The 13724-nt window shown below is 49.3% G+C and overlaps 1 protein-coding gene across 1 annotated transcript in view; it reads right to left on the bottom strand.

Annotated features, from left to right (window-relative positions):
• TMC2 (transmembrane channel like 2) overlaps positions 1 to 5760 on the bottom strand; it is a gene marked incomplete at both ends in the record, with an annotated part of 62207 nt that extends 56447 nt beyond the window's left edge. The window contains 2 exons of the mRNA XM_080813612.1: positions 5163 to 5210; positions 5727 to 5760. Coding sequence (XP_080669738.1) covers positions 5163 to 5210; positions 5727 to 5760 — 82 coding nt within the window. The remainder of the gene's footprint in view (positions 1 to 5162; positions 5211 to 5726) is intronic.
• Positions 5761 to 13724: the final 7964 nt, after the last annotated feature.

The following is a 13724-nucleotide window of genomic DNA, read 5'->3' as shown; positions in this document are numbered from 1 at the left end:
AGCGTTCCTTTACAATACTCCTTTGCAAAGGAGTATTTTGGCCAAAACCAGATCACTCTGTGGCCCCCAATGACTGGTATTGGATATGGTACAGAAGTCTACAGTTACTCACAAGTCAGACAGGAAATTATTACTTTGGTAAAAAGTAATAATTAATACTGAATAATTAATTAACATTAATATGTTAATACCTACTCTCAGGATTGCCTGTGACATCTCCCAGGATCTATTTTGGCCCATTAGTTTGTCCTTTAGGAAAACTGGATAACTAGACAGTTTAATGGAAGGAGAAAAATTGTGCCCTGATTCAAGAACCCTAACTACTCTAGGAGAATTGTGAAATTCAGGACTTGTATTTCCGCACATTATAAGAGGTCTGGAGAGTGAAGTGAATCTTATATGTTATGATTAAGAGAATAGCAGGTAGGTGGACAATACCACCGAGAACACATATCCTGAGAGGTTTATGAAATTGGACAGGTGATGACTTAGAATGGAGCTGCCTTATTTTTTCAAGTTTTATTTATTTAAGTAATCTCTACACCCAATGTGGGGCTTAAACTCATGACCCTGGGATCAAGAGTCCCAGGTTCCTCCCACTGAGCCAGTCAGGTGCCCCTAGAACAGAGCTGCTTTAGATATATGTTGGCCTTTGGTTCTATGGACTTTTCTGATTGGGCAGGAGTTTTGTTCTTTTATTTAGTCTGGACATTCTTGGCTCCTGGCGGAAAATGGAACCATAAAAAGTCCGGTCATAATCCTCTTCGCATTTGTCTGTGTACCAGCGTTCAGACGGGTGATCCCCAGAGTTTTCAATGCTGTTGTACAGCTGCTGTGTGTCAAATGATTTAGCAAAGGGTCATCCAGAAGAAAGAGCTGGAAAACTTCACACGCAGGTTGGAACAATTTACCCCGGAAATCTGGAATTCCAAACAGTTATCCTAACTGACATTCAATTAGGATTCCTCAAACAGTGGTGAAGATCTAGATTGGCATTCTTCAGTCTGGGCTAAATAATGACCCAAAGACCAACTGAGAACTGAAACCATCTATCCCACATTCATCCTAGACATGGAGAACCCAACCTACACCATCGTGTCTTCATTAAGATGGACTTTGTGCTATATCTCTGTCTTCATTGGCATGACTTTATTTTTCTAGAAGTCTCCTGCCCAGGCAAGTGGCTTGACTGGCCATTGCAGGATTTCCCCAAAGACTCATCAGCTCTTCAATGGAAAGCATCACAGACAATTTGCACCCTAAGTTTCCTTGAATGCTTTGCCTCAAAACCCTGGCCTTGCTGTTTATTGTGGACTGTTGTACAGTAATTCTTACCCAATCCCAGTCAAGCCCCCCACTTTGGAAGTCCTGCCTTAAATCAAACTCTCAATTCTCAAGAAATTCCGACCTTACCTTCCCCTTTCTGAGACCTTGCCTACTGTAAGCAACAAGGCAGCTTTGTATTATCGATAAGATGGGTTGGTGATACTTAGGAAGCCAGTTTTTGACAATAACTCAGATAAACATATTTTTGTTTTTAAAAAAAGGGAACAGGGGCACCTGGGTGGCTCAGTGGGTTGAAAAGCCTCTGCCTTCGCCTCAGGTCATGATCCCAGGGTCCTGGGATGGAGCCCCACATCGGGCTCTCTGCTCGGCGGGGAACCTGTATCCCTTCCTCTCTCTGCCTGCCTCTCTGCCTAATTGTGATCTCTGTCTGTCAAATAAATAAATAAAATCTTTAGGGAAAAAAAAAGGGAACAAATGGTGGATAAAAAAAAAAAAGCCATGGGAATACAGAGAGAGTGGGACAGGGTATAATTGGAACAGATGTTTACTCTGATTGCTGCGGATGAACAGGATTTTGCCAAGAGAAGAAGGGGAGGAGGGTGGTGCTAGCAGGGTGAGGGGATTCTAGGCAGAGGAAACAGGGGACTGAGGGGCCCCAGTGGAAATGCAAGAGGTCGGAGATAGAGCTGAGTCTCAGGTGGGATCTGGTCGCTGGGGATGGCGAGTGTGCTACGGGGTGGTCGTCCAGAGAGCTATACTTGTGGGGCAGCTGGGTTGAAATCTGGAGGGTGAGGGTGTGATAGTGCAGCCTGTTTTGCAGGATGTGGTCTGCACCCAAGGATCATGCTAACAACAAGGCAGAGGCTGTCGTGGAACATGGACGCCAGCTCCCAGTCACTGCAGAGAAATGCCCCCTTCCCCCCACAAGTGCAAGTGTGTTTGCTGTGGCTGCTTCACCCACTGTGATTGCACAAAAGGACACCAAGCAAGGGTCTGACTCCACCATTAACAATCTCTGGGGCTCGGTTCTCATTGGGGCAATTACTGCTTGAGCTAACTGGTCGCAAGCACATTGAAAAGCAGCAAGTGCTGTTTGTGGATGGAAAGAGAAGTGATTGTGTGTGGGGGGAGGGGTGGGGACAGGTTTTCTTGGCCCACACCAGCCCTGGTCTCAGTCAGAAAATGTAAAGCAGGATTATTTGAGTATAATGAGAACTCATCCAAGTTAGGCAGCTGGTCAGTATCAGCCAATGAGAGGTGGGTTTGTCCTCTAGATGTTCTTCCCCATGGCTCTGGAGGTTTCAGCTCCCATCTTGGAGGAGGGATGGAGACAGAAACAAACGCACTCCCTCCAAAGACCCAGGAGCAAGTGTGAGAAAGTGTGTGTCACTGCTGCCATGACCCCTAGGAAAGTTCTAGAATTGAGAGAGAGGACAGAAGAGCAAAGAGCACGTGCCAGTGGTGAAGGAGAAGGATCTTCTAGGCCCGCATACACTACCAGCACCATATTGCTTGGAAGAACTGAGTAAGAATGTCAACATCTGTCTGCGTCTTCTTCTGAGCACTGTGTGTTCTCAATCAACTAACAAATAGTCTTCTTTTTGGTAATGAGCTGTACCAGGCGTTCTTTTAAACACTGTAGGTAGAAGTTGGGGGTTCATGCATTTTTTATAGGCTGTGATTTCCGTTTTAATCTTATTTCCCATCTGAATGAAATTCATATGGAACTTGGAGAGCAACAGAAAATGAGCTATTTTTTTAGTTTTTTTTTTTTTTTCTTTGCAGCCAGTTTTCCATGGACTCCATGTAATGAATAATTTAGGAGCCAGAAAAGCAGCTGCTCCATTAGGAAGACCTCCAAGCCCAGCATACTCTCCCTCACACGTCATAGGCCTCCTCATGCGTATGCACATGACCTAAGGTTCGAATAGGCTGAGGAGAAGCTGGAAGACCCAGTGAATCTGGCTCGCCCTCCAACTTGGTGATTTTAACCTGTTAAGTACATTTAGCAAATGATCTGGAGGGAGGAAGAGTTCTGACCCTTTCTGTCAACTAGTAGAATAACAAATTGTAATTATTTTGAAAAATAACTTTGTATTCTCAGACTTTTTTTTTTCTCCTTGTAGACCATAAGCTGAAGGAATAAGCTATCAGGTCCCCTCAGGGGTGACTCCAGAAGAGATTTAAAATGGAAATCTTGGGGCACCTGGGTGGCTCAGTGGGTTAAAGCCGCTGCCTTCGGCTCAGGTCATGATCCCAGCGTCCAGCATCCAGCGTCCTGGGATCGAGCCCTGCATAGGGCTCTCTGCTCAGCAGGGAGCCTGCTTCCTCCCGTCTCTCTCTGCCTGCCTCTCTGCCTACTTGTGATCTGTCTGTCAAATAAATAAATAAAATCTTTTAAAAAAATGGAAATCTTTATGTAATTGGATTTCAGTTCATTTAGTGGATTCCCAATATTTAACTTTGCTGTATTTCCTGACCATCTGGACCCCTGAAATGAAAATTCTTTTTTCTTTAAGGGTGGGGCTCTGAGTGGCATATTTCAGGAAGAAAAGGTTTGTATTTTAGGCAGAATGACTTTCCATTTCAGTCCTGCTTAAAGGACCATGTGCCCACAGGTGACCCCCCAAGAGTAGCATCTTTGGCTGGGGCAGAGGGGAGCAAGGTTGGGTCCAGAAGGGACAGCAACTGGAGGACTATAAGGAGAATGGAATGTGGAGAACCAGATCTGAGCGTCCTATGTCTGGACAACTGTCACCAAGAGCACCAACCCTCCCATGAGGAAGGGTTTTCTCATCCAGTCACACTCAGGCACACTTTTGAACTCTCGTCCCCATGTCTGGAGGGAAAGAATGACGGGATGGTGGGTGCGGTGGGGAGGACAGACATGACTGAGGGGCAGCTCTGGGGGTAGGAAGGGGTATTGAGATGCCAGTGGTGCCTCCCTGTGGGCCTTCTTCCTGCCCAGGATCCTGGCTTCCCCACCAGTCTTGCTCCTGGGTCTCCCCGTCTGTCACAGACCTGCCTCAGCAGGGACTCAGGCCCCTGGCAGTGGGGGAGCAGTGGATGACAAGAGGGAAGGGCTTGGCAGAGGAGGGCTGATCCTCGTCAGCTCCCCCGCATACCTCAGTGTACCTGAGTGGGGGCTGGACAAGTCCCTCCCCCTCGGAATTGTCCAGGGGGACTCTCTTCCACCCCCAACCCGGAAGTCCATTCTTTCCTGAGAGTCTCCTTCCTCACTTCTGGCGGGTGTGCCGGACCCGCCTGTGATTCAAGAAGGAGAAAATGGCGTCCTATCTCCATCCTGTCTCAGGACTTGAAGTGTAGGATAGCCTGACCTATGGGCATGGCTCCTGCCTACCTCATGGCGGTGGAGGGTCTTGTCTCCTGCATGTGACTTCCTCTAGCTCCTCCTGGAGCAGGTGGGCCCACTGTGTGGGGTCTCCCCACTTTACCTCAGAGAGGTAAATCCCTCTCTGCCTCACAGAAGAGCCGTGGCCACATTCCTAATGGGAAGGTGGCCTAGCCCCCCTCCTGCTGGTGCTTTGCGGAGGTGAAGAGTGTACCGTCTGGAGTCCTGTGGCCTGGGTGTGTGTCCTGGCCCCACAAGCTTCCCTGCCCCCCAGGCCAATGAACGGTCACTGCTTCCCGAGGCTCAACTCAGTGTCGCTCAACTATGGGCTGTGGGCAGGCCCTCTCTGGGCCTCCCCCCCAGGTTGAACCACCCACCCCCAGGACTCCTTACATGTGAGGGAGGGAGGGACAGAAGAAGGGAGAGAGGAAGGAGGATGGAAGAGAACTCTGGATGGTGGCTGGACCGGGAATACACCACCCCATCTCACACACACACCACCTCAAGCGCCATCCCGCCTCACCTGTGCCCGGAGAGCCGCTCCTCGCCCGCCTTCTGGCTCCACCGTCTGCTGGAAGAGATGGCGCATGAGGAGTGGCTGACTTCTGGGAGTCCCCCTGCCTGGGTCACCCCGTTTCACAGTGGGAACCCTCAGCTGGGGGCTGCTGCCTCAGACCAGGACCTGGCCCTGACTATTTTACTAACCAGCATCCCCAGTCCTGATGTAGCTCTGACACCCTGCAGCAGACATGAGGTCAGAACGTCCCACATCCTGCTGCCCCAGACAGACAGACAGACAGACAGACAAGTCTGCTGCGGGGATTGCTGAGGAAAGGTGATTTTAACGGAGAGAGCAGGAGGCTGAAGGTCCCTGTGTGCTCTGAGGGTCACCGCCACTCGACCCCAGGATGGGTGCTGAGGCCAAGAGATGCTGGCTAAGCAGACTGGGGTCACTCAGGGAGCAAGTGGCAGGCCCTGGACTCAAGCCCGGTCCCTGTGCCTCGAGAGTCCCCCTCTGCTTTGCCTGGTCCCCTACTGCTGCCCAGGAACCCAGTGGGTACCCCCCTCAGAGATGAGGACCACTCACCTTCTTCCCCTCGGCCCTTCAGCTGGTGGCTCATGGTCAGCAGGGCTCTCCGCGCGCTGCTCACACGGCTTGCTGGTCCACACACACCTTCAGCTGGGGATGCCTTTCCTCCCTCATGGTGGCCAGGCTCTCTTTCTGGGCCCCACCAGCTGCCAGGGCTCCTGGGCTTGTTAGAGACTGAACCCGAGGAGGGGGAAGGTTGGGAGAGAGGCGGGCAAGAGGCGGGGAGTTCCCAGCCCTTCAATCCGGCCACACACTCCTCCGCTCAGGTTCCCCAGCAAAGAGGTAGCGTGGCCTCACGTTTCAGGCATCACTTACACACGGAGGGGCCCTGGAGGGGCTGGGAGCTGGCAGCTCACCTCCCAGCCATGACGCCACCTGCCCCGGGAGATGTGAGGAACATTCCTAGGGCTCTTTCCCTCTACCTTGAGTCCCTAGTTGGGACAAGGCACCAGGGAAATCCTAGGATATTGGTGAAAATCAATCACGGGGGCTTCTGTTTAAAATACAGATTCCCAGGACTGACATGGGGCATTCAAATCAGTAGGTCTGGGCAGTGCCCGAGGAATCTACACCCGGTGTCCTGATGCCGAGTCCTGGGTCTCCTCTGATGAGCTGCTCCCCGTCCTGCCACCTGTCTCTTACTTCGCTCTTCCCACTGTTGCCCGTCTCCCCAAAGGGCAAATCTGGCTGTGCCCACTGTAGCAACCTGCCATCCTCCCCTCCCCTAGCTGAAGGTGCTCCCCGCTCACCTGCCCGCCTCCTTTGACAGCCCTTCCTGGTTCTCTATTTTCTGAGGAGGAAGGCTTTCTTTCTTTCTTTTTTTTAAATTTTTATTTATTTTTAAGATTTCTTTTCAGTGTTCCAGAATTCATTGTTTATGCACCACACCCAATACTCCATGCAATACGTGCCCTCCATAATACCCACCACCAGGCTCACCCAACCTCCCACCCTTCTCCCCTCCAAAACCTTCAGATTGTTTCTCAGAGTCCACAGTCTCTCATGGTTTGTCTCCGCCTCCAATTTCCCCCAACTCCCTTCTCCTCTCCATCTCCCCATGTCCTCTGTGTTATTCCTTATGCTCCACAAATAAGTGAAACCATATGATAATTGACTCTCTCTGCTTGACTTATTTCATTCAGCATAATCTCTTCCAGTCCCGTCCATGTTGATACAAAAGTTGCAACGAAGGCTTTCTACACCACCTTCACCGCCTGAGGGAAATGCCCTTGTAGGCCAGCACCTGGCCCGTCTACACGAGCGAAAACACCACTTCTCTGCTTCCCACAGAGCATGGCAAGCACCCACGAGGGCTTGACTCAGTTCTAGGCATGGGGGAATCACCAGTGACTAAAGCAGAGACCTCTGCCTTGCAGGGGGGAGGCTATTTCTGCTGTCTCTGCTGCGCGAGGGAGGCCTTGGCGTCTCAAGGGGAAAGCTGGAAATTCGGAAATGTCCCCTCTCTCCCAACAAAGCCTGTGACAACTCTTGCTCGAGAATTCAAAGTCCAAGTTTGGGAGTCAAGAAAAACACTGAGTATTCTGCTTTATTGGTGGCTCACCACTCACATCAATACTCCTGAGGTAAACACCGCCTCGGCTATCATCCTGCCCTGAGGAAAGGAGGAAGGGGAGTCTGTCCTCATCTCCAAGTCCCCCCTCACCCCCCACCACAGGGTGGCAGCAGCAGGGGGTGGGGAAGCCAGCGCTTGTGAGGCACAGGGACCTGGGTTTGAGCCACTCGCTCAAGGAGTGACAGAAAGAGATGACATTAATATTTCATAACTCTTATTCATGTCGCACGTGTGTTGTATGGCGCTGGGATCTCTCTGAAACGTTTCTCGTTTCCTTTCTGTCAGGCATTTGCCAAGCCCTTTAAACTACTGATGTATCACCGCAACCACCTGAAGCTCATAGTCTCGTTTTCTCCTCCTCCTCCTTTACCTTCTTCTTCTTCTTCTTCCTTTTTTTTTTTTTTTCAAACAGATGAGGAACCTGAGGTTAAGATAAGTAACATGTCCCCAAAGTCCCCAGGAACAGAGACCAGCACTGGTGACGGCTCTCACTCCTAGGCCAGGGTTCTATCCTCCACACACTTCACCTCTCAGGAAAAATCTGGACCACACCACATCCTTCCCTCGAAAGATCCCTGCGTTTACCTCCTACCTGGGCCCCCGGGCTTCTGGCCCTGCCCCTTCCACCTCTCTCCTGCATGGCAGCGGGGGGAGCCCCCAAACAGAAGTCTGACCACATTTTGACCCGCATTAACACCATGCCCCGGAACCCCACAGCCTCAGACTCCCTACCCTGCCAGTTAAGCACTCCCCCACCCCCCACGCCAAGAGCTCCGGGCCTCTCCAGCTCCCTTCTGCCTCTGCATTTCAGTCTCATTCCAACCTACCAATGCACCTTGCTCTGGGGCTGGGACTATGCTTTCCTTTCGCTTTTGCTTCTACTGTCCTTTCTGCCTGGAACACAACTCTGAAGGCCGCTGCAGCACACTGGCCATTCGACATTTAAAAATATGACCCAGGGGGTGCCTGGGTGGCTCAGTCAGTTAAGTGGCTGCCTTCAGCTCAGGTCATGATCCCGGGGTCCTGGGATCGAGCCCCGCATCTGGCTCCCTGAGCAGGGAGCCTTCTTCTTCCTCTGCCTGCTGCTCTGTCTACTTGTGCTCTCTCTCTGTCAAATAATAAATAAAATCTTTTTTAAAAATTAAAAAAATGTAAAAGTAGAAAAAAATAAAAAAATAAACAATAAAAGCAAAAAAGTTTTTAAAAATTAAAAAAATAAATAAACATTGTTCTGAAGGGTAGTGATATTGGAGCGGCTCCTAATATTTCATCGGGAAATAAAACCCTCAAATCCAGTATGACAACCACAAAAATAATGCACAATTTCAACTAAAAGTTGCAGGGCGTCTAAATCCAGTGGTGATTTTGTCTCAAAAGGCTTTGTTAATTGGGAAGCTTCTTGAGCCATCTTGTTGCTTTCTCTCTCTCATCGAAAAAATAAATAAATAAATAAGGAACGCCTGGGTGGCTCAGGGGGTTAAGCCTCTGCCTTCGGCTCAGGTCATGATCTTAGGGTCCTGGGATCGAGCCCTGCATAGGGCTCTCTGCTCAGCTGGCACCCTGCTTCCCTCTCTCTCTCTGCCTGCCTCTCTGCCTACTTGTGATCTCTGTCTGTCAAATAAATAAGTAAAATCTTAAAAAATAAATAAGTAAATAAATAAAAATAAAAATATATAATATATAAATAAATACTAAATTAAAAATAAAACAATATTATTATATATAATATAAATAATAATAAAAATTAATTAATTTAAAAAATAGGATTAGCTTTGGGTATCTGCTTATCAAATCTCCAGTGTTGCTTGTGGATGCTGTAAAGCAGAGCAATGCGGTGGAGGCTCTGGTGACGGGCGGTAATGCCCTTTCCGGATAGTGTGAGCGCGCATTGGCTGCCAGGCACAGCCGTCCACCTGCTAACCTGCCGCAAAGACCCACGCTGGGCTTGCGTGTGGTGCGGGGGAGCAGAGAAGCTGTAGAAGATCTGGCCAGTGGCCACATGCCCCCCACCCCATTCCAAGATTTGGGGGCATATATTTTGAACAGAGTATTTTTCAATTCTTGGACTTTTCTCAGTGAGGACTGAAGATGGGGCAGAAGGGTCTTGTTTGCAAGGAACTGGGAGAGTTGTCTCTGCCATTTCGGGCTCTTAGTTTGGAAGGGAGATTCACACCTGGGTGTTTGTAATCTGAGAGACATTTGTCCCAGGGCAGGGGTGATTCCTGCCAGGTTAAAGCCAGCCAGAGAGAGAGAGCCCTAGCTAGACACCTCCTACACAGCCCGTGAAGAAAACCGCTGCCAGGTGGGGCCTATGGGCCTCGGATTCTATGTGTCTGCTTCTTCCTGCCTCCACCCCGGGAGACAGAGTCAGGGAAAGAGAGCTGGGATCCAGGATTCCGGGGCTCTGTTACTTCTGCCTATAGCCATAAGGGCGGTTAACCACCAGAAAACTCTCACAAGCAAATGTGTTAAATGACAAAAGCCAAACCCCATTTACAGATGGTGACAAATCCTCTTTCAGCCCTCTACCAGGTGTAGGTCATAAGCAAGGTACTGAAGATTTCTATACCCTCCTTTTCTTCACCTGATGGGTGGAGGTAGTGCTCGCTTCGGCAGCACATATACTGATGGGTGGAGGTAATTCTGCTACAATTCCTACAAGGGTCCTTTGGGCATAGAGGGAGATGACAGGGTTACAGACAGAACATCTTGACGCCCTGAGGAGTTCAGAGGGGTCTCTGGAATGCCTGTCCACCGGCACTTGGCCATCACTTGGCTCACAGCTGCAGAGCGTGGGATGAGGGAACAGAAGGCAAGCTGAGGACAAAGCAGAAGCTGACACCCCACAACCCTCCTCCCCATCAGGTGGGATATACATGACATTCCTCCAAGCATCCTGGGCTGCCCTAAAGCTAAGGAAAGGAAAAACAAATAGTTAAACTTACAGAGATCACAATCCTGCAGGAGGGGAGTCTCCCTCCATTTACAAATATCTTAGTGATCTACAAGAACAAAGCATTTCTATTAATCACCTAGCTTCCAGGAGGAAATGTAGATACAATTAAATGTCCTAATAATCTGCAGCCCAAGGACAGATACTTGAAGTGGGCCAAGTGTAATGTTCCTCCAGGAAGATCCCAAATATCTGTTACTGCCTTATTAGAAGGAAAAACAACCTTAACTTGACAAAGGTAAGGCCTCCGGTATCCTGTGAGTTTTTTTTTTTTTTAAAGATATTTATTTATTTATTTGACAGACAGAGACCACAAGCAGGCAGAGAGGCAGGCGGGGGGGTGGGGGGGTGGGGGAAGCAGGCTCCCCACCAGGCAGAGAGCCCTGGGATCATGACCTGAGCTGAAGGCAGAGGCTTTAACCCACCGAGCCACCCAGGCATCCCTCCTGTGAGTGTTCTTTAACGTGTGAAAATCCTTTTGAAACCTTCCCTTTCCTTATCCCCTCCTCCAACCCCATAGTATATAATCAGCCACCACTCACAACCTCAAGGCAGCAGCGCTTTCTGGCCTGGGGTCCTGTCCCTGTGCTTTAATAAACCATTCTGCACCAAAGACATCTCAAGAATTCTTTTTTGGCTGTCAGCTCCAGACTCCACACCTATATTCCAAACCCCATTAGGTGGACCCGTGATGGATGGCGGGCCCCACTTCTATGAGGCACAGACCCGCCCCTTTTCCTCTGCTCCTTTATGCACCTGCCGCAAAGCCCTTTACTGTGTGCAACTACTTCACAGAATGGTGGCTACAGTGGCAGAAGGGTCAAACTCGCTCTATCTCTCTCTGCGCCTGCTCTGCTTCCTCCAGCTCGTTTGGCTCTGCAGGGGAGCAATTTCTACTCTATTCCACAGAGCAGAGTAAGCCCAGGCTCTGGGGTGTAACTACTCTCATCCACAACTTGACAGTCACTGGTTGGGGTTATAGCAGAGCCCAGGGCAGGAAACCCTAAACCGGGAGGAATTAACAGCTTGAAGATTCCTGGCCACTTGTGCCACAGGAATGCCCCCATCCTGCAGATGTTTTCTTCTGCCACTTCGTTTCTAGAGCTCCCTCTTGCCAGCGAGACAGGCTGGTCTGATAAGCTAGGACGGGCAGGGTAATTATGCACAGGTTGACGTCGAGAAAAAGTCCTTATACTGAGCAGGAAATTCTCCCTTTTAAGATCCCCGGGAAACCACCGGACCAGTTGGCTGAAATGCTGCATGGTGAGCATGGACCACGGCAAAGAAAGCAGGAAAGGACGCCGAGGGACTTCAGATGAGATGCATATGTTTGTCAGGGACGTCATTGAGCTCTCTTAGTCACTTGGGTAAGCGCTCTTAAGTCCTCACTTTTTGGATGTTGCACTGGGGGCGGCCGGCAGGGATCCAGGTGGACTTTGAGCAAGGGACTCAGCTTCTGAATGGAGATTGGGAAAGTTGGCCTCCCTGACCAGCTGTAAGGAAAGTGCTCCCTAAAGGCCCCCCACCGCCTTCCATCTTCCCCGCCTCGGCCTCAGGCCAGGAAAGGACCAGAGAGGGGAGGGCTCTGTCGACCCAGCGGGGCAGCCGGGTGGGGTCTCGCCCTGCACCTGGGGCTTCCAGCCAATCCGGCCCCTCTACCACCCGCCCGACCCCCCCCCCCCCCGCGACGTGAGAACTGGGAGGGGAAGCTGTAGGCCTGCCTGGGTCCAGGCTGGGCCGTCGGGCGCCCCCTGTCGGCCAAGCCGGGACTTGGCTATTGCGCAGACCTCAGGGTTCAGGGGCAGGGGCGCGCCGCGGGGACAGACCTGCACCCAGGACCAGAACCAGCCTCCAGAAGGGGCCTGGAGGGACCGAGCGAGCTGCGGCACTGGTAGATACTAACCGGCATGTGTGAAAACAGCCTCAAAATCACACAATTGTTTGCCAAGATCAGCATTTCTTGTTAGGGCAACTTTAGATGATTCTGAGCAGTATAATTTAAAAGAGGCTCAGATCTTTGATCTCAAAAGTAGCTTTTTCTTTTTATTTATTTTAAAGTTTTTATTAAGTAATCTCTACAGCCAATATGGAGCTTGAACTCATGACCCTGAGATAAAAAGTCGCATGCTCTTCTGAATGAGCCAGCCAGGAGCCCCCCCCTCCTTTTTTGTATTCTTAACATTAGAATTTCTCAAGATAAGAGAATAGCTGGCATTAGTAGAGATTGAAATTAATATTGGCTGCTGTAGTCAATGATTATTTATTTCAGCTGATGATTTCTGGGCTAGATTACTAGGTATTTCCAAAGAAATCCGGTTTCCCAAATATACTTTCCTTAGAATTCATAGGAAAACAAAAGGGAGAACCCAGAACAGTAACAAGTTATGTGGATGACTAAAATCAACTTTCTAGGGGCACCTGGGTGGCTCAGTTCGGCTAAGTGTCTGGCTTTTTTTTTTTTTTTTTTTGGTAGTTGTTTATTTATTTATTTGACAGAGAGAGAGAGAGACAGTGAGAGAGAGAACACAAGTAAGGGGAGTTGGAGAGGCAGAATAAGGCTCCCTGTGGAGCAGCCAGCTCAAGGCGGGGCTCAAGGCTTGAGGGAGAGGGAGAGGAAGCCGAAGGTAGACGCTTAATGACTGAGGCACCCAGGTGCCCCAATGTCTGACTTTTGATCTCAGTTCAAGTCTTGATCTCAAGGTAGTGAGTTCAAGCCCCATGCTGGGCTCCACATTGGGAGTGGAGCCTACTTTAAAAATAAATAAATAAATAAATAAATAAATAAATAAATAAAATCAACATTTTACTATGGCTTCGGTCGTGACATAAGAACACAGAACAGGCTTTGGCTGGGAAGTTGGAGGTCTGATGCAGACTGGCAGAATCACGTTTTGTTTTTGTGGTAAAAGTCACTTCTTGGGATGCCTGGGTGGCTCAGCCGGTTGAGCGGCTGCCTTTGGCTCAGGTCATGATCCTGGGGTTCTGGGACGGAGTTCCGCTTCAGGCTCCTTGCATAGTGAGAGCTGCTTCTCATTCTGCCTGCCACTCCCCCTGCTTATGCTTTCTCTCTCTAATTAAAAAAAAAAAAAGTCACTTCTTATGGTGAGTTAGAGAAAACATAAATGTAATTAAGCAGTTAATGTTAAAATTAAGACTAAGCTATATTGACTTCTTATCAGGAGCTAGAGCACGTTAGCTCAGAAAGGCACATTAGCAAATTAGCTCAGAAAGACACATCTCAAATTAAATATCTTATTGCAAGTCAGAACAAATTAAGATAAATCTAAGTAGTATTCCTAAACCTAACTTCCTACGGGAAATTAGAATACATTGCATCTCTGTGAAATTGGGCTCAAAATCATGCATTTGTGATCAAATGTATGAGCTTTAAAGTGCGATGTAAAAATTTCTTTATGTGCAGATAAGCTCAGAAACACACTGTCACATCAGAAGTTTAGTGCAAATTCGA

This window comes from Martes martes, assembly GCF_963455335.1.
Source record: "Martes martes genome assembly, chromosome: 9".
Taxonomy (NCBI): Eukaryota; Metazoa; Chordata; class Mammalia; order Carnivora; family Mustelidae; genus Martes; species Martes martes.
This window is presented reverse-complemented; position numbering and strand designations above follow the sequence as displayed.